The 27,667-nt window shown below is 39.6% G+C and overlaps 2 protein-coding genes and 1 pseudogene across 6 annotated transcripts; all 3 read right to left on the minus strand.

Moving 5' to 3' along the window:
* Positions 1 to 1,457: 1,457 nt before the first annotated feature.
* LOC148741345 (uncharacterized) lies at positions 1,458 to 6,814 on the minus strand. Of its 5 annotated transcripts, none has more exons than XM_088739517.1 (4): positions 6,688 to 6,798; positions 5,213 to 5,258; positions 4,456 to 4,554; positions 1,458 to 3,682 (listed from the first exon to the last, which is right to left on the minus strand). In XM_088739517.1, exons 3-4 carry the CDS (start codon positions 4,523 to 4,525, stop codon positions 2,658 to 2,660), a joined length of 1,095 nt encoding a protein of 364 aa, XP_088595643.1. In that variant the 5' UTR covers positions 4,526 to 4,554; positions 5,213 to 5,258; positions 6,688 to 6,798; the 3' UTR covers positions 1,458 to 2,657. The 5 variants fall into 5 exon arrangements, with proteins under 5 accessions (XP_088595643.1, XP_088595654.1, XP_088595648.1 ...); XM_088739528.1 differs by lacking the exon at positions 6,688 to 6,798 and adding an exon at positions 6,314 to 6,602; XM_088739522.1 differs by lacking the exon at positions 5,213 to 5,258 and having other exon boundaries at positions 6,688 to 6,814.
* A 10,044-nt stretch (positions 6,815 to 16,858) lies between these two features.
* LOC111347117 (uncharacterized) lies at positions 16,859 to 23,677 on the minus strand. Its single transcript, XM_088739543.1, has 4 exons — positions 22,287 to 23,677; positions 21,422 to 21,506; positions 18,725 to 20,712; positions 16,859 to 18,439 (listed from the first exon to the last, which is right to left on the minus strand). The coding sequence occupies exons 2-4, from the start codon at positions 21,489 to 21,491 to the stop codon at positions 17,030 to 17,032; spliced, it is 3,468 nt and encodes a 1,155-aa protein (XP_088595669.1). The 5' UTR covers positions 21,492 to 21,506; positions 22,287 to 23,677; the 3' UTR covers positions 16,859 to 17,029.
* A 2,515-nt stretch (positions 23,678 to 26,192) lies between these two features.
* LOC111324286 (uncharacterized) lies at positions 26,193 to 26,776 on the minus strand (annotated as a pseudogene).
* Positions 26,777 to 27,667: the final 891 nt, after the last annotated feature.

Consider the following 27,667-nt stretch of genomic DNA (forward strand, 5'->3'; position numbering starts at 1 on the left):
CTTTTCCTCGTGTATGAGTGCTTGCTGAACATAATACGAAACAATTCGCTGTCCGTGTCCTTAGTCGTAGGGACACAGCTCTAAGCTAGCAAAAATACTAATCCCTAATCGGTGTTTGACCACGTTGAAAAATATTTCCAAACTTATAGACCAGGAGCAAACTGGTGTTGGAAATGCAAACTCCGAGGTGACGAAAAGTCGCGAAAATGACATTCCGCGGAATAGAAAGAACGCCAAAAAGAGAGAGGGTACAACACTTTTTTTTTAAAAGTTAACTCTGGCATTTCACGTACGATTCCTGTAGGCCCTAGTTGTAAAGATCAAAATCAAAAATCAAAACACAACGAAGAAATATCACTTGTAGGAGGAATTAAGTGTCACTAAAATACTTAATCAACGAAACGGGAAGTCTAAAAATAGGAACAGTTGCGTATACAAGAACTTCCAAATTGTACACGTAATCTCTTAGTTTTGCTCACCCTACATTTGCTTGTGTTATCAAAAGTAAATCATAAGAAGAATTCAGCCACATTTTAATTTCACCATCAATTTAACTATTTAAAACAATATCATTTAAACATTAAATACCAAAACCATATCAGAAAAATACCACAGTGCCTCAAAAAGATAACTGCTTTAAAAAAAAGATAAAAAAGGTAGAAAGAAAAGGAAAAAAACCATGATGATAAGGAGGATAAATTGGAAAAAACAACAGCAACAAAAACGATAAAGAATTTCACATGAGGAGTTGCTCGGCCCCCAAGCCAGTTTGAGAGTTACTCCTTGTCCGCCACTCCAAATCATACTCGGGGAGAAGTTGTTCGACCCCCAAGCCAGATCAAGAATAACTCTTATAGCGTGATTCGAACCCGCGACCTCGATGACCTCACACATCCACTCGTTGCGCGCCCACGATTACCAGTCGACCATCTCGAAACACATCATTATATTAGTAGTAATTGTCGGTGTGAAGAGTTTTTAAATACCGGCTTGGGGTAGGGGGGGGAGGGTGAGCACGTTTATATGACTGAGAATGCAATGGAGCGTGTCTGGTCAAGAATAAAGGAAATGAAGCATACAAAGAACTGCGATATCCACGAGAAATATGAGCATATTTGGTAATGACCGACACCCTCGTTTACACGACGAATCGGACACTTGTCAAAGACAGTATTAAGTGTATATCATCGGCACAATGTCACACGCCTCGTGTCAGGCATTTTTACCTTTATATATTTCAAAGATACATTTGTTTCACTTTATGTTCACTTTATGTTCACTTTGTGTAAGAAGCGGCATTCATTTGTCAACTTAGCATAGGCAATTGCATGGGGCCACAACTCGGGCAGCATCTCTTAATCTTAGCATTTGACGCACTGGGAGCCACTCCAACTGTTTCAAAGCTGGCGTTATATGATCGAATTTCTTACTGTTAGGCCTAATACGTGCGACAAGTCTTGCATGTTTTACAATTTTGTAATGTTCTTCTTTGACGTGTTGCACCATACAGAAAAAATAATATAGTCTACCAAATACAAAAGCGTTAACAATTTTTATCAGAGACTGCCTATCAAGAATGTGTTTCACTCGAGCTGACATAGGCCTGGCAGTGCATCTGGATACAACTCCGTGAAATGCTCATTATAAGTTAGAGTAAAGTGCAATATTGTCCTAAAATCTCTAGGCGAAGGTACTGGCATTATCTGTTTCCGAAGGAGAGTTGCATGGAAGTCTTCTGGCATCTGATGTGTTCCTAGAAGTAGGAGTTTTGTCTTATCTGGGTTTATTAAGCGAAGGTTGCTCAGTCATGGCTTACGGACATGCTATCGTCAGCTCCTGGCTTTTTGTCCTTTTTGTGAGTTTGAGTTATGCCACAGGTGTCTTTCGTCGATTCCACAAGCGACGTGGAGGCACAGGCGGACACTTGGCATAGTTCTTCCCTTGGTCAGAACGTGGTGGAAACACACCTTTGCCGTGCTGTTCTTTCAGAAGCAACGTCGCCATTGTGTCAGTTTAGACAACATGGCCAGAAATCCGTGACAGTCAGCGGTTTGGAACGGGAGCTCATGTATGCGAAAAAACTTCCTTCGGATATGTCACGCAACAGCACGTTTTTTTCTTGTACAATTTCGTGCCATTCTTTTAAAAGAGGATAGGGAATTTCCAAGGTTAAAATCGAACATTTTGTCCAGGATCTACCTTCATACTTTAAAGCATCACGTTTGTGAGCTAATTCTTATCTCTGTTCCGCTAAAATATCTTACAAGGTTTTTTCGCATTTTGTTTAGTGCGGAAGAAAACCCCAACAAGTTACACTAATGCAAATGATAGATGTCTCATAACGAGTTATTTTTCCATCCCTTTCATCAACCTCACAGTCAGAGCTATTTTACGCTCTGTCATGACTTCTCAACCCAAATGATCGATGATGCGGATTTCGTGATTGACGCTAATGGACATAAAGGATCTAACCCATGCTGAAGGGACCATAGCACAGAGAGAAAGAACAGTAGTTTCCTCTGAGTTAGGTTTTTAATATATTTGACCTCATTCTAGTAACAATCCTGTTATAAACACTGAAACCGTGACTATTCCAATTTACATTTAATGCGCAGACGATTACTAACCTAGACTCGTCTATATCCTTATTTTCAGATTTATGGCATTACTTCACGAATATTGTCCAAAATCCTGGACATATTTAGCGCTTGCCCTTTTATCGTCTGGTTCCCCGTCAGCCATTTTTTTTTTTTGGTATCATAGTAGCGATCCAGAACGTTCAAAGACCATGGTATGTTCACGTTGTGCAGCTCGGAAACAAAGAAACGGGCAAAGTTGATGGCTTCCGATTCCGTTATCGAACCATTTGCGTTATCTTGCGGCATCCACGCTCCGAGATATGTCAGCAAACCGTTTTCCCCCTTTTGATAATCAGTTGCGTGTTTAATTGCAGTTTTGACATTGTTTTGGCCTTCAGAACTGCCGTCACTGCTCCAGTACTTCTGGGAACCGAGCACTTTGTTTGGTCCAGAGGCATAAAGATGCCACTCAGCCATCATATATTTATCATTTTCATAGATTTTTGAATCAATTTTAGATAAGTCCTCGGCAGTTTTTCCGGGAGATCCCAAAATCAGAATACGCTGAGGGTTGTTCCCACCTGTACGTCGAATTTCGTGCGTCACGTTCATGGTCCATTGGTTATATTTCTCGGTATTCTCGCGAAGACTCTCGTCACTTTTGTGATTTCGTTCGCAAGTGTCTTTTCCTAGTTCTGTAAAAAGATTAAAACTCAGTCTATAGTCCTTGTCCTTTAACTGCCGTGCTACCGCTGTCCACCAATTCACATAGGCTTTAAAGTCCTTTTCCATGGCGCAGGCCTCTGCTTGATGGTGAACCCAGGAGATGATTGGAACCACATCATGTTTCAGACAATGGTCGACAACGGTCGTCAGGTCGCTAAGAAACCGTTTGAATTTGACGGTAGAGTAGTCATATGAGTAGAGATCTGCCCTGCATCGAAGTCTTAAGTTGCTAAAGCCTTTTTCATGGACGTCTATGATGTTCTGTTCCCAGTACTTTTTCATCGGCGTCTTCGTTTTGAACCAATTCGTAGAAAATCCTGCTCTGACAATCCCTGCTTGGTACTGTTCCGGGGTAATTGGATCATTCACGTTCACCACTGCAAAATTAAAAATTGAATCGACCAAGAATATTAGAACGAACATTGTCGAATGTCTGGTTTACAACAAAGTTCGTTCACCAAGCGAAAATAAACAACGATCCGAAATTTTGACATTTCAATTCTAGATCATAAGAACAATGATATTAGTAGAAATGACAATTGGAAAAACAGTTTCATTAAATCTCGAAAAGTACCCCAAAACAGACGAAAATATTCAATTTGGTCTAGAGATTTGGTATCAAGCATCAGAGCGCTGAATCCGCGGGTCTAAGGTTTGATTCTTTGTGAGGATTTGAATTTTATTTTTTTTGTCACACGCTCATGACACAAAAACAAAAAAAAAAAACAAAAAAAACATCTAGACAACGAGGATTCCGTCCTTTTCGGCGAAGTCCTTCACGCGAGTAAAAACATTAGTGAAAAAAAATTGGTGTTAGCTTGCCGCGGGAAGCTCTTAGAGTAAGCTCCCGCGGTGCATCGACATCATTCCAAGGGATGCCTTCTAATTAAATCAAGGCTGCCAGTTTCTAGCAAAGAAAAGTTGGAGCTTCATCTCTTTACCAGTAGTTTTAAGCAGTTCGTTAAAGGTCTTTCATTTCTAACGAACAACTGACAAAATTTGAAATTTACATCGTGACGTTAATTGCAACTGTGCGCAATTTCATTAATCGTTTTCGTGAGCCAATGATTCTCTTTCAGATATTTACGCGATGGAATACAAAGCAAACTATTCTCATCACATTTTAATTAAAAATTGTCTATGGACCCACCTGATTCCACTGTTATGAAAACCATAAACGGCAGGAAAGCTGAACAGAACAGGACCAATGATCTGAACATTTCGTCTCCTTTAGTTGATTTTTTTTGATCTGTATAGAGGAAATTAACAACTACATTTAGGGCTTTGTGTCCTAGAAAAAAACGTCGTTTACTGAGTTCCGGGATTCGTGAGTGAAGTAACAATTATTATAACATACGACGCAGATTGATATTTCCTTAAAGTATTCTTCAATAGAAGATTTTAATTTTAAAATCGTACAATTTCAGAAATTCCCTCACAAACCTACGAAATTTTCTGGCCGTAAATTCTAGTAATGAAAAATTCAAGCATGTTGAAGTCTCGTACATGCAGGAAATTCGTTCATTTTTGCTTCCTATTAGCAAATTTACAATTCTATGAATAAAGATTTGATCTCGAAACATGCCTTGGTCGTTTTTGCTTTGTTTTTCATTCATAGTTTTTGGGTAGATCGCGATTACCTCGGAAACCTGACAAAATAATGATAAAACTCTTTCTTCAAACACAAGTTGTGTCTGATGTGTTCATGCATGCGGCTTTTAGCTGTGCGTATACAGTTATCGAGTTTGCATGCATTTTGGAAGTTTGGAGAGCACTCAAGGAGCTAAAGTTGCTCTCGACTGCACCTGGAGCAGAGATTTGTTTGTGTTAAGCCTCTTATCAGGAAATTTAAAATTGTTTGAATAAAGCTTTGGTCTTGAAATATTTCTTGGTCATTTCTTCCTTACCTTGTACTCATACTTCCCGTCGAGTGGATGTGATTACCTGGGAAACCTGACGCAAGAGTAATTTTTAATTTGTGCAATATCCGACCTTTTTTCCAGACCTCACTCAAGCTGAAATTTCGGAAATGAGCAAGCTAGCAAGTAGCCGCGTCCTAAGTACTTTACAACAGTACAGAGCACGGCTAAGGCTTTACTATTTTCTAAATGGATGCGCTTAGGAAGTTTGGAGAGCACTCAAGAAGCTAAACTCTTAATTACGCTTCTTTCTCTTGCTCAACAAACTTCCATCGTGCATTCATAACTTGATATACACACGCTAAGCATGAACTAATTCTCTAAGGTTTAGGTAGAAAGCATGGTCTTTAATAAAGAAGAGTTGTCGTGACTATTCAGCTTTTGTAAACTAAGTATAGCACTGTGTATCTTTTAGATTTGGCTCTAAGTTGGTTGAAATAAATAATCCGCTAATTTCACGGGCGCAAGGTATTCGTCAGAACAAATACTCCAACATAGGACCGACTAAAGCCTGAAATCTTAGCTTTTTTTAATTTATTCTTGCATGTCATCCGGCATTAACGAAAATTCAATTTTAGAATAGCAAGTATCCGATACGTGTGGTTTGCTCTTACGCTCATATACGGTTATATCAAACTGATTTATAAAATCGGATTCTAAAACTTCGGAATCTTATGCTATGTTATGTTTTTAACTGAGGCAATATGGTTATGTTCGCTAAAAGTATTTCGGATTAAAAAAAAGATGCAGTGTGCCTGTTCAAGGCCGGCTTTTAAGACAATAAGCTATAAGATTTGTTTTCTCAAGAAACTTAAGTTGGAATGAATCATCATCATTATAATTATTATTGGACATGAAATAGGACAAAACCTACAGATACCTCCGAAAAGCACACCAGTTTACAAATCGTATCACATTCTGAACATGGCAAAACTTTCGCTCACCGTAAAACTAAAAACATCTGCTACCATCAATTCCATCTCTGATCACAAACATTTGATAGGACAGCAGATAAAATATTATTGTATATTAAGTAAAAATGGTTTTGAGGAGTGATAGTGTTTGTCACTGCTAGGTGTAGTTACTTACTTGTCACGGTGTTGTTGCTGACATGAGTTTGAAGATCAGACAAATGAGATCAGTAAGGGCTAACACTCGAAACATCAGCTTTAACAACTCTTTGCTTTGGACAATTTATATTGGCCAATAGGCCATTTCCGAATTACCTTTGATCTCTTTTCCAAAACGAGGCCTGGTGCTTAACCTTTTGTATGAAAATCAGTTGCGGAGTGATTTGCATGAGAATGAAAACTTATAACCATATAACAAAGATGAACACCACGTCTCGCTTAAAAAAGAGGCCAAAGATTATTCGGAAATGGGCAATTTACATGAGCCAGACGATCTTGTCATAGCCCCCAACGACGCAGCACCACAACGACTTTCTTTATAAAGTTACCCACCTTGAGATCTAGACCAGTTCAGCTGCACAGAGGACCTAATGAGCTAAAAACATCTAAGGAAGGACTATGTTGTAAAGAAATAACTGTTGGTTAATTCAGGCCCGCGGCCAGCGTCGCATTTCACCCCGACAGGTGGCCATAACAGGTTGGCTGTGGACCAATACTAGACCAGATACTAGAATGTTGGATTTATGTGCTATGTTCAGTTCACAAAGAAACACAAATGTATATTCCTTTTACATTTTACGTTTCTTTTGTCAGATTATCAACGGCAAAAACTTTTTGCGCTTTAAATGGTCATTGCTCAGTACAAAAAAAAAATTCACTTCATAGAAAACCGCTACTTGAGACGTTAACTTCCATTAGTGGCCAAGAGAGAATTTCTTCTTAGAACATCAATACAAAATCAAGCAGACAAGTAATGAGAATAAAGCAAAATGTCCACCATGCATAGGCCACTTTCATAAATGGCTGCCGGATTAATATTCTTTTGTTTCAATCCAAATTAGCATTTCTGGCCTCGTTCTCCAGTTCAAAATTCAAAAGAAGAGATTTTCTCAAGCGAGGCCAGAAAGACTAATTTAAATTTCAATAAAAGAATATTAATCTGGCAGCCATTTATGAAAGTGGTCTATAGGATTATTAGTTGATCCAATGCGAAATTCTCCAAAACCACATCATAAGAATTGTATTGCACACTGTTAGGAGAACTGCTAATGAAATTTTGGGAGTGAAAGGGTGAAGACGTTTTGGCAACAAGTCTTACTTGTTTTCACAAATGCAATTTCGTAGATGGATGTGATTTTTAAATACCGGGTTGGGGGAAGTAAGCGGGTTAAGCCTGGCCTGCTCGTTCACATACTTTGGAAAATTCAGGTATACAGGTTATAGGGAAATGGAGCGATTATTGTTTAGTTGAGACCCGTTAACGTCTTTTGTCATCAGCAAATATCCTTAGCGCAGCGGCCAGCAGGCAGTTGAGGAGATCATTTATGTAAATTAGGAAAAGCATAGGACCAGTAGTTTCCAGAAAGAATTCAGGATTTACTTCTACAGCAGGAATATATTCTGCTAATACGTGCGCAATATTAGTAAAGTGTTCGTTAAAAGTTTCCATTATATCTAAGCTTCTCTACGGGATTACTAACTACTTTGTTGTCAGCTTTGATTTCCCCGATAATGGACGTCTGTCGCCTGGTACGAGAGGTTAACTTGTTAATTAGGTTCCATATTTTTGGCAAATTACCTTTGTTAGCTTTCAGGTTGGAAGAAACATCGAGTTTCTGCGAGCTTAACTACGTTATTTGCCCGGTTAATAACACGCTTATATTGATCCCATGCCGGGGGCTGATTCATTGGAAGAGATTGTCTTCTTTTTAAGGAAATCTCTTCTTCTGGTTTTGCTCAGGACGCCAATGGTAATCCACTTTGGACATCGCTTTTTACGGATTCTTTTCATTGAGTGATGCGTGTTTGTCGACATAGTTGAGAGACATTTTTTTCTATTCACGCCACGTCTAATTTGGGTCAGAATACAAATCGACATGGCCCCATGGCATTTGATTGAGACCCTTAAGAACTTGTTACTGTCAAAGTGCTTGAATCGCTGCGTCTCGCTCGCACGAGGATCATTATGGTCACAGTAGGCCCTACGCGTCGAAAAAAACAAGAGAATGATCACCTATACCAAGGTGAATGACACCCAATCTTAAAACCTTATCTGGGGAGTTTGTTATGCATAAAATCAATTAAAGTATTAGAAACAGAAGTAATAGTAATAATAATATAATACTTTGGACTTTGAGAAAACTAGCGCTATATAAATACTTTATTGAGATACAATGAATATAAGAAGTTCTTATATTTTGAACTTCGGTATTAGATACGCGTGATGCACGATCCTCGCAGTAGATGGCGCTATTTATGCAATAGCGAAAATCAGACCTGAAAAAAATCAGGCCTGTACGGGACTCGAACCACTGACCTCTGCGATACTAGTACTTATTACGAATCAACTTAACGGCCTGCTCCCAGTTGGCTTGCTAGCTCAATTGGTAGAGCGCTGCACTAGTATCGCAGAGGTCAATGGTTCGAGTCTCGTACAGGCCTGATTTTTTTCAGGCCTGTACGGCCTGAAAAAAATCAGGCGGTATCTATTGCATAAATAGCAGTTGTATCTATTGCATAAATAGCGCTATCTACTGCGAGGATCGTGCATCATACGTAACTAATACCGCAGTTCAAAATATAAGAACTTCTTATATTCATTGTATCTCATTTATCACTTTCACGGGTTTATTACGAATCAACTTAACAGCCTGCTCCCAGTTGGCTTGTTAGCTCAATTGGTAGAGCACTGCACTAGTATCGCAGAGGCCAGTGGTTCGAGTCCCGTACAGGCCTGATTTTTTTCAGGTCTGATTTTCGCTATTGCATAAATAGCGCTATCTACTGCGAGGATCGTGCATCATACGTATCTAATACCGCAGTTCAAAATATAAGAACTTCTTATATTCATTGTATCTCATTTATCACTTTCACGGGTTTATTACGAATCAACTTAACGGCCTGCTCCCAGTTGGCTTGTTAGCTCAATTGGTAGAGCGCTGCACTAGTATCGCAGAGGTCAGTGGTTCGAGTCCCGTACAGGCCTGAATTTTTTCAGGTCTGATTTTCGCTATTGCATAAATAGCGCTATCTACTGCGAGAATCGGGCATCATACGTAAATACTTTATTATTAGAAAGAGAAGTGAAATGTGTCGGTTCCCTAATTGACTAGCATAAGCCATAAACATAAAGAAAAAAGTTATATTCAGAAAGGAAGAAATGTGCAGTTGTTTCGGGCAACAAATTGCAGTTTTCATCGCCAAGTATGTATAATTATTTTGTTCTTGGCGTCACTTTTGGAAGTTACTCTTTCGGAGATATCAAAAAGATCAGATGGAGAGTTTGGGGGTCGGTACCAGGTACTGACTTAGAATGGCTTATTGATTTCGAAAAATAGACACTCCAAGTCATTTCTGTTTGGATCGTTATGTATTCGGAAGTTAAGATTTGTGCGCAAGCAATACAAACAACACCTCCACTCCTCCGTTAACTTTATTATCTTTCCTTACAAGTTCAAAGCCAGGCAAGTAGACTTTGTTATCATGCACTGGGGAGTCTAATTTGCATGTAGACTCGTTGATTACTAAAATATCAACTCTAGAAGAATACGTAAAAACTCTAAGATCGTCAATATGGGACAGCACACTATAACATTAAGAGACGAAAAAACAAAACACCGACCAAAGATACTAGAATGGAAATTCTATCAATTAAATTAATCGATTAACCAGTCTAACGGCCCTCTACTGTCTTCCATACCTCCAGTTTTTGCAGGTGCAAACATTGGATGTATCACTGGATGCACATTCCAGATCTATCATGACGATGAAAAAGTTGTTAAGAACAGAAAAAAGGGTCCATTTGTTAACGAAAGTGATGAGGATAAAAAAAAAGGAAAAGGTAAAAAAGAAAAGAAAAAATTGCTATACTAAGGGGACTAAAAAGAAAAGCAAAGTGCGAATTTCACGGGAAGAAGTTACTCGGCCCCCAAGTCGACCATCTCGAAACTCATCATTATATTAGTATTAATTGTCGGTGTCATGAGTTTTTAAATACCGGCTTGGGGAAGGGGGGAAGGGTGAGGACGTTTATATGACTAAGAATGCAAATATCTCCAAACTTACAGACCAGGAGCAAACTGGTGTTGGAAATGCAAACCCCGGGGTGACGAAAAGTCGCGAAAATGACATTCCGCGGGATAGAAAGAACGCCAAACACAGAGAAGGTACGAAACTTTTTTTAAAAGTTAACTCTGGCATTTCACGTACGATTCCTGTAGGCCCTAGTTGTAAAGATCAAAATCAAAAATCAAAACACAACGAAGAAATATCACTTGTAGGAGGAATTAAGTGTCACTAAAATACTTAATCAACGAAAAGGCAAGTCTAACAATAGGAACAGTTGCGTATACAAGAACTTCCAAATTTTACAAGTAATCTCTTATTTTTGCTCACCCTACATTTGCTTGTGTTATCAAAAGTAAATCATAAGAAGAATTCAGCCACATTTTAATTTCCGCATCAATTTAACCCTTTATAACAATATTATTTAAAAATTGAATACCAAATCCATATCAGAAAAATACCACAGTGGTTCAAAAAGATAACTGCTTAAACAAAAAAAGATAAAAAAAGGTAAAAAGGAAAAGGAAAAAAAACCATGATGATAAGGAGGATAAATTGGAAAAAACAACAGCATCAACAAAAACGATAAAGAATTTCACGGGGAGGAGTTACTCGGCCCCCAAGCCAGTTTGAGAGTTACTCCTTGTCCGCCAGCTCCAAATCATACTCGGGGAGAAGTTATTCGGCCCCCAAGCCAGATCAAGAATAACTCCTATAGCGTGATTCGAACCCGCGACCTCGATGACCTCACACATGCACTCGTTGCGCGCCCACGATTACCAGTCGACCATCTCGAAACTCGTTCAAAGTGCACCTACACCCAAAAATTTTTTTCGCTTAACGAAGTAAGCTTATTTTTTTTGGTATTTCTGCGCAAAAATTTTTTTATTTGCTCAAATCTTCAATTTTCTATGCGCAGTCAAAAAACGGAAAATCGGCCGCCATCTTGCCCCACGACCGAGTTTAAAGAGGAATGGCTCTAGTGGGTAATGTGACGTCAAATCGAGAACACGAAAGTCTGCATTTCACACATTTTCACTTGTTTGGGAAGGTTGTAGTCGATAATTGTCCGAAAATATGCCGACTAAGTGTGTTGTAGAAGGATGTAGCAACGTGCGAAATTTGCAAGAGGGTATCGCGCTTCATACATTCTTCATACAACACACCTAGTCGGCATATTTCGGACAATATCGACGACAATCTTCCCAAACAAGTGAAAATGTGTGAGATGCAGACTTTCGTGTTCTCGATTTGACGTCACATTACCCGCTAGAGCCATTCTTCTTTAAACTCGGTCGTGGGGCAAGATGGCGGCCGATTTTCCGTATTTTGACTGGGCACAGAAAATTAAAGATTTGAGCAAATTAAAAAAATTTTGCACAGAAATGCTCCAAAAAATAAGCTTATTTCGTTAAGCGAAAAAAAATTTGGGGTTTAGGTGCACTTTAAGTTAGTATTAATTGTCGGTGTGAAGAGTTTTTAAATAACGGCGTGGGGAGGGGGGGAGGGTGAGGACGTTTGTCTGATTGAGAATGCAATGGATTAGGAAAATGAACCATACAAAGAACTGATGGAGGCCATCAACGAGAAATATTAGCATATGTGGTAACGGCGGACAGACTCGTTAACTGGGGCTCTTTCTGGAGCTTATCAGTCAAGTAGCCACAGGGAAAGTCCCAAACCAGGCTACGGTAATCAAAGTCTGGCAAAATTCAATTAAATTCGAGTGGTAGTTTCCTTCGGAGTAAAGGGTCGCACCCGTTTGAGGGTTCCTATCGCTGAATATACTTCAGAATTGCTTATTTCTTTAACGTGTTTACGCCAAGTAAGGTGAGCATGTACGTTAACACCCAAGGATTTGATATGTCTAACCCTCTTGATGATTTGATCGTTGACTAATTTCATCGTTTACATTTTAGACAGATAATCTCCGCCTTGTCATTAGCCCTGTTTTGGTAACGTTTAAACTAAGCCTGTTGGCTTTAAGCCAGCAGCTTAAGTTACTTCGTTTATGGGTTGAGGTTTCTTTGAGACCCGTTAACGTCTTAGCCGATGGTGTAATGTTTTTGTCATCAGCAAATATCCTTGGCGCCGCGGCCAGCAGGCAGTTGAGGAGATCAATAATATGTATCAGGAAAAGCATAGGACCAGTAATTTCCAGATAGAATTCAGCATCATGATTTACATCTACAGCAGGAATATGTTCTGCTAATATGTGCGCAATATTAGTAAACTGTTCGTTACAAGTTCCCACTATGTCTAACCTTGTCTATGGGATCACTGACTACTTTGTTATCACCTTTCATTTCTCGATATTGGACGTCTTGCCTCTGGTGCGGGAGGTTAACTTGTTAATTAGGTTTCATGTTTTCGCAAATATCCTTTGTTAGCTTTCAGGTTGGAAGACGCGTAGAGTTTCTGCAAGCTTAATTGCGTTATTTGCCCGGTTTCTAGCACACTTATATTGATCCCATGGGGCTGGTTCATTGGAAGAGATTCTCTAATTTTTTGAGGAGATCTCTCCCGGTTTTGCTCAGGACGTCACCAGTAATCCACTGTGGACATCACTTTTTACGGATTATTTTCACTAGGTGATGCATGTTTGTCGACATAGGTGAGAGACATTTTTTTCTATTCACGCCACGTGTAATCATTTTGAGTCAGAATACAAATCGACATGGCCCCTTGGCATTTGATTGAGATCCTTTAAGAACTTGTTACTGTCAAAGTGCTTGAATTTCCGCGTCTCGCAACTGTAACATAAGTGAGGGAAAATAATTGATAGAGCTCTTTTCTGAATTCATTCTAAGTCGTTAATTAGATAACTAGGCAGAGATGAATGAAAAACCGGTACAGCATAGTCATAGACCGATCTAATACATGTGTAGAATCTTACTAAGTCCGCCGATGTAGGGACCCTAGCACGTTTAAGCTGTCTAACAAAATAAAGTCGTTTAGACGCTTTCTTGACAGTTTCATTAATGTGTAAGTTCCAAGAAAGATTGTTTGTAATAGTCACTCCAAGAAGTTTGTCATTCTGAACAACTTCTAGTTCGTGACCGTTAATGAATAAAGGTGATAGATCAGCATTGCTCTTAGACTGATGATACAGGAATTTCCTTACACTTTTCGGTGTTCAATTGGAACCGGTTGTCAACGTAAACGGACCAGTCCGCCACAGAATCGACATATTCTTGAGTGTTACTTGACTGGCCTTTGGGAATTATTTCGGAAACTGTTGTATCATCTACGTACTTCCATAATGATGCGCCGATAATGGACAAGTCATTGATTATGATGACTAAGAGCCATGGGCCCAGTTTGGTATCCTGAGGAACACCAGAGGGCACCGAACCCCATTCAGATACGCATTCTTCGGGCAAGTTTTGTTCTTTTGTGACGGTTGGTAAGGAAATCGATTATCCAATTAATGATGGAGTGTGGCAAGATCAAAGTACATAGTTTAGCGGTGAGGATCTTGGGATAGATCAGGTCGAAGGCTTTCTTGTAATTAAATAAGATAGTTCTAACAGAAGAGCCGTTGCCTTTTATAGCATTCGCCTAGCAATGAAACATTTCCAACAAAGCTAGGTGTCACCTGAAAGTGATCACTACGCTGACCAAACATTCTTCGATGTGTAAGAACTGTATTTGATTCCAACGAAACTTTACATTGAACGAAAAAATAAATGGCGACTAAACTAAAAACCAAAAAAACAACAACGCCGCGTGGTCTCGAATCGCGTCATTATCACATGATGTCAATCATAGTTACGTAAAGCGTACAAATTGAACTAAATGTTATCTGAATTAAAACAAGGTAATTATAGTCGCGACACTAGGGTCGTAGGGGATTTCGGTACAGCGCCGTATTGGCGATCGTCTAAAATTCGTAAGGCGGCGGGCTTGACATAATTAGTAACGACTAAATCCTCAGTCAGTTTAGAAAGACATGGTGTAAGGGAAATAATATTAAGAGACGCAAAAACTAAATACCGACCAAAGAATTAATTCAGTGATTGAAATTCACTAATTAACTAGTCTAACGGCCCTCTACTGTCTTCTGTCGCTCCAGTTCTTGCAGGTGCAAACATTGGATGTATCACTGGATGCACATTCCAGATCTTTCATGACGATGAAAAAGTCGTTAAGAACAGAAAAAAGGGTCCATTTGTTATCGAAAGTGGTGGGGATAATTTGATAAAAAAAAAAGGTAAAATAAATTTTAAAAAAATTACTTTACTTAGGGGACTTAAAAAGAAAAGACAGCAAAAGCAAAATGCGAATTTTATGGGGAAGAGTCACTCGGCCCCCAAGCCAGTTCGAGAGTTACTCCTTGTCCGCCAGCTCCAAATCATACTCGGGGAGAAGTTAATTGGCCCCCAAGCCAGATCAAGAATAACTCCTATGGCGTGATTCGAACCCGCGACCTCGATGACCTCACTTGCTCTCGTTGCGCGCCCACGATTACCAGTCGACCATCTCGAACATTAATTGTCGGTGTGAAGAGTTTACAAACACTGGGTTTGGGGTAGGGTGAGGACATTTGTATGACTGAGAGTGAAATGGAGCGTGTCTGGTCAAGAATAAAAGAAATGTAGCATACAAAGATCTCACAGAAGTGATATCCACGAGAAATATTAGCATATGTGGTAATACGATGAATGTTCTTTTTCAGGTCTGATTTTCGCTATTGCAGAAATAGCGCTTTCTAATGCGAGGATCGTGCATCATTCGTATATGTGGTGATGGCGGACAGCTTCGTTTACCGGGGCTCGTGAAACACGACGAATCGGATACTTCTCAAAGAAGGTATTAAGTGTGTATCATCGGCACAATGCCATATGCCTCATGTCATGCATTTTTACCTTCATATATTTTAAAGATACATTTCTTTTGCTTTATGTGCAAGACGGGGCATTCATTTGTTAAATTAGCATAGGCAATTGCATGGGGCCACGACTCGGGCAGCATCTCTTAATCTTAGCATTTGACGCACTGGGAGCCACTCCAACTGTTTCGATGCTGGTGTTATATGATCGAATTTCTTATTGTTTGGTCTAATACATTTGGCAAAGTTTTGCACGTTTTGCAATTTTGTAAGGATCTTCTTTGACGTGTTGCACTAACAATACAGATGAACGATAATATAGCCTACCAAAAACAAAAGCGTTACAATTTTTATCAGAGACTGCCTCTCAAGAATGCGTTTCACTCGAGCTGGCATAGGCCTGGGAGTGCATCTTGACACAACTTCGGTGGCATGCTTATTATAAGTTAGAGTAAAGTACAATATTGTCCTAAAATTTCTAAGCGAAGGTACTGGCATTATCTGTTTCCAAAGGAGAGTTCTATGGAAGTCTTCTGGCATCTGATGTGTCCCTAGAAGTAGGAGTTTTGTCTTATATGGGTTTAGTGAGAGACTGTGTGTGCAGCACCAAGCAGCAATGATTCTGTTAATCTGCGGTCAAAAGAGCAGCGGCTTTCTCTTAGGTCTTAACTTGAAACGACAGGTACATTTTGGAATCATTTACATAGTATTCCAGGGAGCACATGTTAGAAATGCTTGGGAGATCATTTATTTAGATGTTCAAAAGCGCTGGTCCAAGAATAAATCCTTGGGGAACACCATGTACCGTCATCCGAGATTCTGACACGTTGGGATCCAGCACGAACAGACGGTGATCTTTCTGACAGCTCTTAAACCAGTCAAGTAAGATATTAAAAAGGCCAAGGACTCTTGGCTTCGCTAGAAGGAATGAATGGTCTAAACTGTCAGAGGCAGTCATTTCTTTTTTGTCCACAGCGTTAAGTATCATGTCTGTCATAAGGATGTTTAATATTTCTATTGAGTGTTTGTTTTTTATTTCCACTCTGAGGTTGGGACAAGCGTTTCTTTCGCTCCAGTAATCAGGTTAGGGGCTGCTCCTTCACACACTTTGGAAAATGCAGGTATACAGGTAATAGGGACACGGGGTATTTGTTATTTGGTGTTCATGATCCCCCTCCATTAGCAGTGGAATGACGACTGTTTTTTTTTGATAAAGAAGAACTTCTGTCAGAGTGGAAAGTATGCAAGACAGGGCATCCTTTATAACAGAACTTTTTCGAGCCAAACTGCCTTATTAGAGGGAAAGGAGTGTTCGATCTTGCGTATCTCAGAAAAGGAAATACAATGGAACTGAAATTCGTCAATTATTAATTAGGAAAGCAGTGATAGCTGAAGGTGTCTGTTAGGGTAACTTACGCTGACAAAACATTTCAAGATCGGTCACTTAAAGAATAAATCGAATTGGCTGCAAGCCCTTAAGGTTTTTAAATGAACTATAGTGGAGGGATGAAAAATCGAGGCCATTGTCTCTCTCTGTCTCTCCCTCTTTGAGGGACATTTCCATGAGTCCTTTTAGTAACAGGAGAAATACAAACATTCACTGTGATGTTTATTCTTCGTTGTTTAATCTGGTGATTTCAATTGATCACACAAATAACGAATATTTATCTATTTTTAGCTACTCCTTTAGTTCCTGAAAACCTAGTGCCAGGTATGATTGAGCTTGACCGCGGGGCCCTGGGCGGACCATTGTAAGGCTGCGACATTTCCCAATAAATCTTATGATGTTATCCTCGTCAATTTCACTTCGACAGTGAACCCATTTTTCAGATTTGTAAAACGGATGGTTTGGCCACTAATTTCCACATGAGGTGTGTAATTTTCAGGTGTTCCATGGACTTGTGTTTCGGCAATAGTCGTCTGTACCTGATTCCTAAGAGTTACTGATATACTCTTTTCTGTACTTGCAGAGGTGTACAGCAAACTTTCTCCCACGTCTTTTGAATTTGTTAGAGAACCTGCACCACTCAAGGCTAAGTCGGGATAGGTTATCGCGAGATGGATGAATTGCGTTGTTTCTTCTGCCATTAGAAGACAATCTCCAGAGGTCACTGCCGTTATTGGCCCATCATCTGGCAAAGCACTCTCATCGCTAAACATGACGTAACCTGTAACAGGATGACTGAGGGTTGACCAAGACCTGGGTGATTTGAGAAATTGAACAACGTGTGCACCAGCATTCTTCCTCAAGACTTTGTAGACCTCGTTATTCTCAGTGTCCTGGGCGGTTTTCAAGTCACTCAGCTGAGCATGATACGATGCAGTCGGTATCAAGACAGCGTACTCGTAGCTAGGGTTTGCCGAGCTATGTTCAAACCACGCCGTACCATATCTTCCAGATGTGCTCGTTTCTCCATCCTCTTTTTTGGATGTCTGCGTTGCGATGGTGACCTTTAACATGGGACTACTGTTCATGGGTATGTAATACAGGTTTCCTTTTGCGTCTGTAAGGGTAGTGCTTGAGGATGACGACGGGTTGTGGCTGTAATCAGTCGATGTAACCTTTTCTGTTCCATCAACTTTGATAAAAGACGAAGATGACAGTTTGTCTTGAAATAATGTTGTTTGAGCAATTTTCCCGTTATTATTTTGAAGTACAATGTTACTTCCCAAGCCAACTAAAAGGTTTTCAAACATGAAAACTGACTTTTGGAATCTAAACCTAATGCTCCCACGCCATCCTGATACATCGTATTCCGGTTGCTCAAAGTTCATGCCAAACAGTCCGCTCTTCGAGGTCATTGTCCCCTTAAAAGTGAGTCCTCCTGCAAATTTGCGTTTATTGTAAAATCTTCCGGTTCTACCAATATTTAAGTCATCTATGTTCGAATTCCCTAAGGCGATAGTAGTAGTACCAGGAATTTTAGACCAATCCCATCCGTTTTCAATATCATGACACTGAAGGGATGTTTCATTATTTGCGATAAGGACGGCACCATGACTGGCAAATAACCCGAGCACATTTTCGTCCGCTGAAGTTTCATAGTCCCAGACAAAGTTATTGAAACCTTTTACAGTCACTGCCCAAGTCTTACGTCGATGTATAGAAAGAGCGGCGAAGTTCTTGGACCAATGACCTTCAAGGTACAGCTCTTGCGATTTGCCCTGTGATACAGCCGATGATTTAACCTATTAACGTAAAAGCACACAAACATAACAGTTTGAGCATGTTCCAATTTGAGTGACAAATGCTTCATGGAAGTTCAACTTTTTTGTTACGCTACATTTCAGTTGGGGAAATGATGTATGTAGAGCACGGAAGGTGCTGATAGCATCATCTTTTGCAAAGCTAAGAAGGTCATCGTCATTACAATTTTGTACTATAGATAAAACCTAAGATGATTTACCGTAAGTAAATCATGCAATGTTAACATAAACCAGTTCAAACTATCTCGAATTAATTTATGTACTTACTGCTTCCATTATCTGCAAAGATCCCAGGCTGTTGAAATAGTACTTTTTTTTGTTTGGCGCTCCATCCTCTAGATAACTGTTGACAGTTGAGTCATTGTATAACCGCAGGAACCATTCTGGATTATTCAAACTGCTTACACTTATACCTGTTGGCACTGAGGTCGGTAAAGTAGACGGATAAGATACACTGATGTATGCATAGGCAGGAAGATTCTTCACGAGAACCTTGTTCGAGTATTCTGGGTAACGTCCGCTTACACTGGGTGGAGTGGAGTACTTGACTGCCATGAGTCGTAGTGCTTCTAGTCCTCTTTGGATATGGTTCACGCTTGTCGAAGATAAGGCATACTTAGTTCCTCCCTGAAGATATTGAACTAGAGCTGCGTTATGAAGGGCTGGTGGACCGTAGGCTGATCCGTAGAACGATTTATGGTGATACACCAAGTAGTCTGGTTTTATTAGTCCTCCAAGACCTTTATTGATAGACAACGCGTTATTCTGCCACCGAATCAAGGCATCCATGTCACGGATTTTAGCTTTGATTTCATCATCAGTATTAGTCGGCATCACAAGTACAATAATAAGTCTATACAGCATTAGCGTAATCATACGGTCAGCAGTCGTTCCTTTGAATTCAAAAGATGGCGTTTGATAGATCTCTCCAAAGTCGTTGTACCATTTTGCTGACGCTATCAAATCCCGTAATCTGCTTTGGTTGAGAGGATTACTCAGCGAGTCACTGAGGAGAAACAGAGAGTGCATGAACCCAGCACCATCCAGGTTCATTTCATGGTCCAGGGATCCCAAACCACTGCCATTTGTAAATCCTTGATCCCTTGCGAAATCAAGAAGGTTGTTTATCCTACTTAGCCGATGAAGGTTAAGGGTTTCTATTGCAGCCTTAATTTGATCCACAGTCAGTGTTGAAGAGTCAGGCAAATACGATTCAAAAAATGCCTTCATATTGTTGTTTTTTCCTGCAATGGTCTTTATCGCTTTTTCTCTCTTACTTTCATTGTTTAAATTTGACCGCTGTTCTGTGGCAACTGCTGTTATTTCGTTTGTACGCGAGCTTAGATGGTATTCTAGTGTTAGTGGTAGGAGAATTTTAATCATGATATCTCCAAATTTATCATTGGGTTCACAATTTCTGCAAAACAAAGGAGGTCCTACAATCTCTTTAGTTTCCGGATCAAAGGTTAAATCATCGTATTTATCATGTGCTCTATTGAAACTTTTCTTTAGGGTCTTCCATCGTTCTTCCAGAGCGCTTCCACTGGGGTAGTTAGGTGACGTTACAGTCTCATCCGAATACCAGTTCTTTAGGCGGTTTTTGATATGATCCAAATGGTTTCTTTTTTCTACGTCAATAGTACTTGGTGACGCGGGGATTTCCTGCTGACTCCACCGATAAGTCTGTTGCCAAAAGTCGCTTTTGTCGTACCAATCCAAACCAAATGGCTCAATTGGGGGAACAACTTTGTCCCGTGATTGCTTTCTAATATTACACTTAAACTCGAGCTTGTCTATAAAAACGGTTTGAGCTCCGTTTCCAATAAAGTTGACCTCATCGATAACAGTTGGGCTATCTAAGCTATTGTCCGCTGCCCTGCATTCTTTAAATTCGACCCAAATCCCACGCCATCCTTCAAAGTCATTTGCGATAAAACTTCCAACAGTGGTCGAAGAATATTTGAATTCCACTTGCAGTGTTTTTTCTGACATCGATTCCTTGTAGATCCAGACTTTGACGCCACCATCTCCCAGACAACTGTTAGGAATGGTAAACGTTGGCGATTTCAACTGCAACTTTGATGCACCAGTGGTTTCCCATTTCAGAGATGATGATCCATATTTGACAGTCTTTTTCTGGTTAGAACGGGTTATCGTTCCAGCCGCTGGCGAGGCAATAGTCTGAAAGCATCCCAACTGTGCCTCACTCTCAAAGTCAAATGTCGTATCATAAGGGCAATCAGGTGGAGCTTGGGCTGAAAAAAGAAGAGTACGTGCAGATTTACATTGAATGACGTTCTTTCACCTTTTTTATTCAGAACATACTCCTAATAGTTAGGGATCTAAGCCAGCAGTCCGTTCGTAGAAATTTTCTTCTCTATATATACGTCCTTGACGGCAATTAAATATCATTTTAATATCGCGAGTGAAGTATATATTCGTTTGACTCATCATATCACATTTGCATGAAAACGTGAAACTCAATCGATTCGCCAAAGCCTTGATATTAACTACTTCTCTTGGGTTTGAGACAATTAGAGACAAATGCCAGCGCAACCCTATTTTTATCGAAGACTTTCTGTCGGGTTCTAGGATCTGTTAAGCGGATTTAAACCGGATTATTTTGATCATAAGGCAAAACTTTGATGCCCTTGATGAACACCAATGGCAAATGAAGATCCGTCTCCAAACGTTGTGCGTCAGGTCAAAAGTCAGCTTTAGAAACTCTATAGGTACCCAATTTACATTACCAAACTTGATAAAATTGACGAATGAAAATTATTGGATAGTTGCAAGTGTAGTTCCCATATTTTGAGTAGAAGTATTTTACTGTGTTCGGCGATCTTGGCTATATGATTTATGATACCATATTTTAATATTTTCATACCAAATTTTCTTGGGTATAGCGCTTTGCTAGCTTGCTTAACCCGCAGGGGTACTACTTTAAAGTGACAAAAGACTCACCTCGAACGCAGGTTATGAAGACCGTCAGGAACAGGGGGGGTATTTGAAGCAGAATCAGGGTGCCGAACATCTTCTCTGTTTGGGCCTGTTGATGGGTAATAATAAGTCCAATCGAATGATCACCATTAATTGAACCATATCAGGAATATGTAGGTAATAAATAAAGAAAATACGAGTCAGTTTTGGCAGTGATAATTAATGATTGCATGATGCTCAAACGGGCAACAGCTGCCTAAGAGTTCCCAAAGAAGTGGTGTAGGGTAGCTCATGATTCATGAGCTCAAAGAACAGATTGAACCCCAAGGTGACTTAAGATTGGAAAGCCTCGCCAATACTGAGTATGATCGAGGGGGATCTCTTACGCCGAACTCAGAGAGGTGACTAACAAAAAATTGTCAAGCCACCTCACAAGATGATTTTCTTCAAAATAGGCACCGAAATCCCAACGGAAAGGAATAATGGTAGTTCTTAATTATTTCAATCATATTGTCAGATAAACGAAGGTTAGATGATTTTCATACTTGCATCGTTTGTATCAACAACATTTATCAAATTTTCTGAAGAGCAAAATATTCTTATTTCTTGAAAGAAAATCGATCGAAGCTGCCGGAGAAGAAAAAGGAAGAAAGACCATGAAAGGAATGCTTAGAAAGCTTTGAGATCGTAGTCGTCAAAATGAAACAGATCTCTAAGGAATATTCAAACTTTGTACATTTAATATGGAAAAATTTCAGACCATACTTTTTATCGAAAAAAATGTATTGCAAAACGCAATACGTATACAGTGGAAACTAACCCTGAATTAAGAAATTATGCAAGAATTAAGAAACAACGGAGGCAGGCTCCTTGCCTAAATTAAACTTACCGCTTTAAAAATCCTCAAAACACCCACATATAAAAAAAAAAAACAAAAAGCCGAAAAGGCAGTGATAAAACAAAACGAAAATATCAAAACTTAAAACTTACGCAGATTAAGTAATATTACTTTGCAGGGGCGGATCCAGGAATTTTTGATTGGGGGGTCCAAACTTTGGTTCAGAAAGGACTGTTGGACTCTTTTGAGGCAAATTACTTCTCCCCCACACTCCCCACACCCCCTCCCACCAGTCGCGGTTGCACGTTATAATTCCTTGGCCGGTTACCGTTTACTTGAATTCATTAATTAAAAAATCAGCCAGTTAAAAAGTGATATGCAATCCTGCGGATGTAAGAATTTCAGTCTCAAAATTGTAAGCGTCTGGTCTGATAGGGGGGGGGGGTGCAGATCCCCCGGACCCTTCCCCTCTGGATCCACCACTGCTTTGAACAGGAAAGAACAGGCTCTTCACGTTATAGAATACTTTTTAAGATATATTAAGCTCGTCAAAGAAAAGTAAAGGCTCTCAGAAGTTCATTTGGAAGGCGGTTGCAGGTAAAATGTGGACGGAAACAAAACTGTTTGAAAATAGTTCACATTTGAGCAAAAGGTCACTAACCCAGGAATTTGAAAGACCTGGCCTCTATGGGTATGATGCCCTAAGTCAATTGATGACAGTTTAAAATTTTATAAGATTCCTTTGCTAACTTTGGTGTTGTTTTTTTCTTTTGGACATAATGTTTTATAACTCTACGTACACTGAATCTTCTCTCTCGAAGAAAACAGAATCACGACGAAGAACAAACTTACCTTACTTGGCTGGCCCTGGTCTTTGATGTTTGATGTTTGATAACTCAAACCTAAATCGTTGTCTCAAAAAGAAATAGGATCATGATCATATCAGTTGTTAAACTTACCTTACAGGATTTACAGGACTACTTGGCTAACTTAGGTGTTCTTTTTTGTTTTTTCTCCGCAATGTTTGATAATTTTTCCTAAATTTTCTATATCTCAAAGGGAAACGGGACCACGAGGGTTGTGTTAAACTTACCCTATGCCTCTTTTTTCAGGCTCCACGACCAGGCGTGAGCTAAGAATGTTAAGTAATAAAGAAGAATTTGGTGCTCTTTATACTTTGTCTTTTAAATGACTCATCACTGAATCAGTGTTAAGACAGGGTGGAATTATCTCCGTGACTAGTTCGCAGGTGTAGATTCCACAAAATGAATGATGTCCCCTTGAGATATTTGGTACTTGTCACCGCGCTAAATTAATTAGTTCTTCTTCCGTTGAGTTGAGCGTTTCTCCTATTGCTCCACTAATTATCACATAGTCATTTGTCTTGATTTCAAATGTGTCTCCTTGTGGACAACCGAGATCAAAGGTATATCGTTCGCTTTCTTGACAACTTGGAGAAGACGAGCCTGTACCCAAACTCTTTTTCCCAGTTTTCATCATTATTTATGACTGAAGTATGGTAAAAAAATCTGTTCCATTGTCAAGTAAGAAGTGGCCCACTTGGTGATCTCACTGGTACACGCAGACTAAACTGCTGAGCTGAAATATTTGCGATAAATTTATCTTTTACTTTTAATCTGTAGATCTTTTCTCAAAAGACAAGCTAGAAATTGATGGTTTCGAAGAATTTCCTCGAAATAAGAATTCGAACTCTGCAATTTTCATGAAAAGACGTCTGGAAAAGCTAAGAAAAACAGCGGGCGGTACACACCTGTCGGATAGCCGACATTCCAACCTATTGAAACTAGAACAACCGTATCTATCCACCATATTTTCATTTACTTCTGTTTGGAAGGATATGGTGCTGGTTGTCACAGGTATGCCATAGGATAAGTGTGACCATAACAAGCGTGTCCTTAACAACCAGTTTTCAATTAGTTTGCAAAAATAATAAAGTGATATTGTTGTCCGACAACAATATCAATATCACTTCTCCCTCACCAAAGGGCCTTTGGTGAGGGAGCCAAATTTCTCAAAAAAAAAAAAACCTTTCGGCGACAGTTACCGGCGTTTCGTTAACGTGATTAAAACCTATCATCAGAGTGAAGCAATGAGTGGTTTCGCGGTGGGACGTTAGAATAAATTGCATCAAAATTCTCTGACTTTCGACACAAATCGCAATTATTCCTCCTTGTGGCGATGATGTCGACTTTACCATCATGATGATGAATACCATCTCACTCGGCTCGGCATTAGGCGCCTAAGGATAATGAAAAACAAAACGAATCTTGATAAAATTAAAGCTCCTGAGAAAAGACGATGACATATTTCGAATTCTGCGCTGTTAACTTAGCTTGAATTCTTCGCTGTGGGAAAGATGTTGCTAAAGTGTTAGCCGTGAATAAGATAAGACAGACTTTTAAGTTTTAATGTTCAAATACCATTGCTTTCTCACCTTCAGTTAATTTTAACCAAGATATACTCATAACGAAACCGGGGTATAAAACAACTACACCGGTCTTGCAGAGGTCATGGGTTCAGTCCCGTAGAGGCCTATATTTTTTTCAGGCCTTGTTTTCTCTACTGCTTAAGTAGTGTTCATTACTGCGAAGATCGCTCTAATATCCATTTCTTTAACCGCAGTTCACACATATGATTTTCATATATTCACAAACATTGAATTAGCCAAGCTTCTGAACTATCCGACCGCCAAGATGTTAGAACTTAGTCTTACGCCGCCTGCGGAATAGACAGGTCTCTTAATCCAATCTTTTTGGGATTTATATTTTGTCTTCTTCCAACTCTCGTGCCAAAGTTAGTGAATAACATCTCCCTTAATTCGTTGACCGAGCTGAAATTATGGCATTTCTCCTAATTCTTTCTTGACATACACGATGACTCGGGAAAGAACTTTTTTATTCAATATTCATTGAAAGTCGAAGTTTATTCTTTTATCTCCGATGAAGGAATTAAGAGATCTCATCGGAATAAACGGCTGATCGGCAAAGCTATTTCCCCCTAATTTTTCTTCTCTTTTATTGTTGTATTCTTTAAATACAAGGGGAAGAATTTTATTTGATTATATTTCTTGGAAGACATGTCCCTTTAACAACCTGTCTAGCCGTCAGAGGTTGAAAATGCGTGGATGTCAGATTTGGGGCTTAACTCATGGAAACTTTAATAAAAGTATTCTTCATTCTAAGATTCTTTTTATGCCGTATGGCTTAGAATGTCTTTCCCTATTGTTAGGGGGAACAGAGAGGTTATAGAAAGAAAACAAAAACTATTCCTCCCATCGTACTGCAGTCAAACTTCATTTTCAAGTCAAGTATTTTTCTTAACAGTAAGCGATGGGGAACCGAGATTTTTTTCCGTTTTACTGGTTCAATCCCAAACGAAAAAACTAGAATGGGGTTGAAATTCTGACAATTAATGAACGTAAAATAAGTTGAACTCCTGCCCTCGCCCTCACTCACCCATTCACCTTTCACCCGATGACCTTTCACCCGATGACCTTTCACCCGATGACCTTTCATTGTGGAAGGCGAATTTCTGAGTTCCTTTTTCAACACGTACATTCTTGAAAGTTGATCTAAATTTTTCATTTTGAGGAGAAAGTTGGGATTTTAATTCCATCTTTCCTTTATATAATCATCTCGCCACAAAAAAGAGGTCACGGTAAATGAATACTAAGGCACTAGGGCATCTTCGTCGAATAAAACGGAAGAAAATCGGGTAATGGGGTGGGTTTTTATCTGCTTAAGCCCGAACAATAGGTGCGATTAATGATAAATGTGGAAGCTTTAAAAGTTCATGGCATTACCTCACGAATGTTGTTCAACCGTCTGGAAAAATTTAGAGCTCCATCGTTCATTATTTGTCTTTCCGTCAGCCGTGTCGTTTCTTTAGTATCACTCTTAGACGTTCAAAGACCATGGTATGTTGACAGTACGCTGCTCAATAAAAAAGAAACGAAGTGACTTCTTTCTCACCTAAATCTCCATCATTATTATTTTGTGGCATTCATGCACCAAAATATGTTAGTAGACCTGTGTCGCTCATGAAATTGGTTGCCTCATAAATCGCTTTTCTAACACATGCTTTGGCCTTTGGGGACCTTTGTTCTGCCCTGAGGCATAAATGTGTTACTCGGCCAGGGATCATTAAAGTAAATTGATTGATTTTGTTTTGTTTTTAATTCTTGGCAGTTTTTGCAGGAGATCCCAAAATCAGTATTCTCTGGGCATTATTGCCACATGCTCCTCTGATTTCTGTCACAACATCCACCGTCCACCTGTATTTGTCATTTCTTCTGCGAAGGCTCTCGTTATAGTTGCTCCCACATTCATAGATTTCCAGTTCGGTAAAACATTAAAACTGAGTCCGTAGTCCCTGTCTTTTAACTGCCTTGCTACCGCTGTCCACCAGAACACATAACTGTTGTGATCATCTTCTGTGGCACAGGCCTCTACGTGGTGATGAATCCAGGAGATGATCGAAATCAATTTGTATTTCAGGCAGTGGTTGACATCGGCCCAGCGTCAAGATGCCAAGAAACTATGAGAAGTTAGCGGTACGTGGTGTAATTTTAAGAGCACAAGTGTGCCCAGCATCGAAGCCATAAGTTTTCGAAGCCTTTATCATGGACGTCTTTGATATTCTGCTCAGAGTACTTTTGCATTGGATTCTCCGTCTTGAACCAGTTTGTAGAGAAGCCTGGCTCAATCAGCTTCTGATATCGTTTGGCGGAGAGCCGCGTTGGTAGAACGACCGAGTATGAAATTGCCTAGATCATTGCGAACTGAAAATCATTGAAACAACAATGAAACGCTCCTTATCGAGAGTATGGACGGAGTGACTTGAAGTCAGTTCGGGGTGGATTGATGAAGAAATATAGACATTTTGGAAATATCATTGCCAAATGATTATCGATCTATGGTTTCAAAAAAACATCCTGACAAAATTACTTTTAGATTTTTTAATTGACTAAAAATGATCAAACTACCAAATGATTCAGTTGCAAGTTCGAATTACAAATACACCGTGGTGGAATCTTGCTTTTTTGTTAAAAAATAAAGAAGTATAAAAGTACCTGTTTTACAAGTAGGTGTAGCATGAAGATAAATAGTTAGAAAGGTCATTGATCTTTATAAACTGGAGGATAAACCGGAAACTGAAGTGAAAAACTTTCAACATTTACCCGTTAAGGTTGTGACGTTAACTATGCGCGAGCTTTTCTACAGTTTGTCCCCATTCCGACACCAGTGTAAGCCACTTGCTGAGATTTGGAGCAGCTTAGTTTCTAAAGCAGGGTTTTCCACTTACTCTGTTGTCTACCCTTTATTGAAAGGATCACGATACGTTATCAATTCAGAATTATGATGCAATTACAGACGTGTCAGTTACGAGCTCTCCCCAAATGAGAAAAACTT

This window comes from Stylophora pistillata, chromosome 1, assembly GCF_964205215.1.
Source record: "Stylophora pistillata chromosome 1, jaStyPist1.2, whole genome shotgun sequence".
NCBI lineage: Eukaryota > Metazoa > Cnidaria > Anthozoa > Scleractinia > Pocilloporidae > Stylophora > Stylophora pistillata.

Coding starts and splice junctions, on each gene's coding strand:
- LOC148741345 (XM_088739522.1), bottom strand. CDS start 4,525: ATGTTCAGATCATTGGTCCTGTTCTGTTCAGCTTTCCTGCCGTTTATG. Junction 3,683..4,455: donor TTTCATAACAGTGGAATCAG/GTGGGTCCATAG, acceptor TTAATTTTGCAG/TGGTGAACGTGAATGATCCA.
- LOC111347117 (XM_088739543.1), bottom strand. CDS start 21,491: ATGTTCGGCACCCTGATTCTGCTTCAAATACCCCCCCTGTTCCTGACG. Junction 20,713..21,421: donor CTTCATAACCTGCGTTCGAG/GTGAGTCTTTTG, acceptor TTCTTTTTTCAG/CCCAAGCTCCACCTGATTGC. Junction 18,440..18,724: donor CTTTGCAGATAATGGAAGCA/GTAAGTACATAA, acceptor TTACGTTAATAG/GTTAAATCATCGGCTGTATC.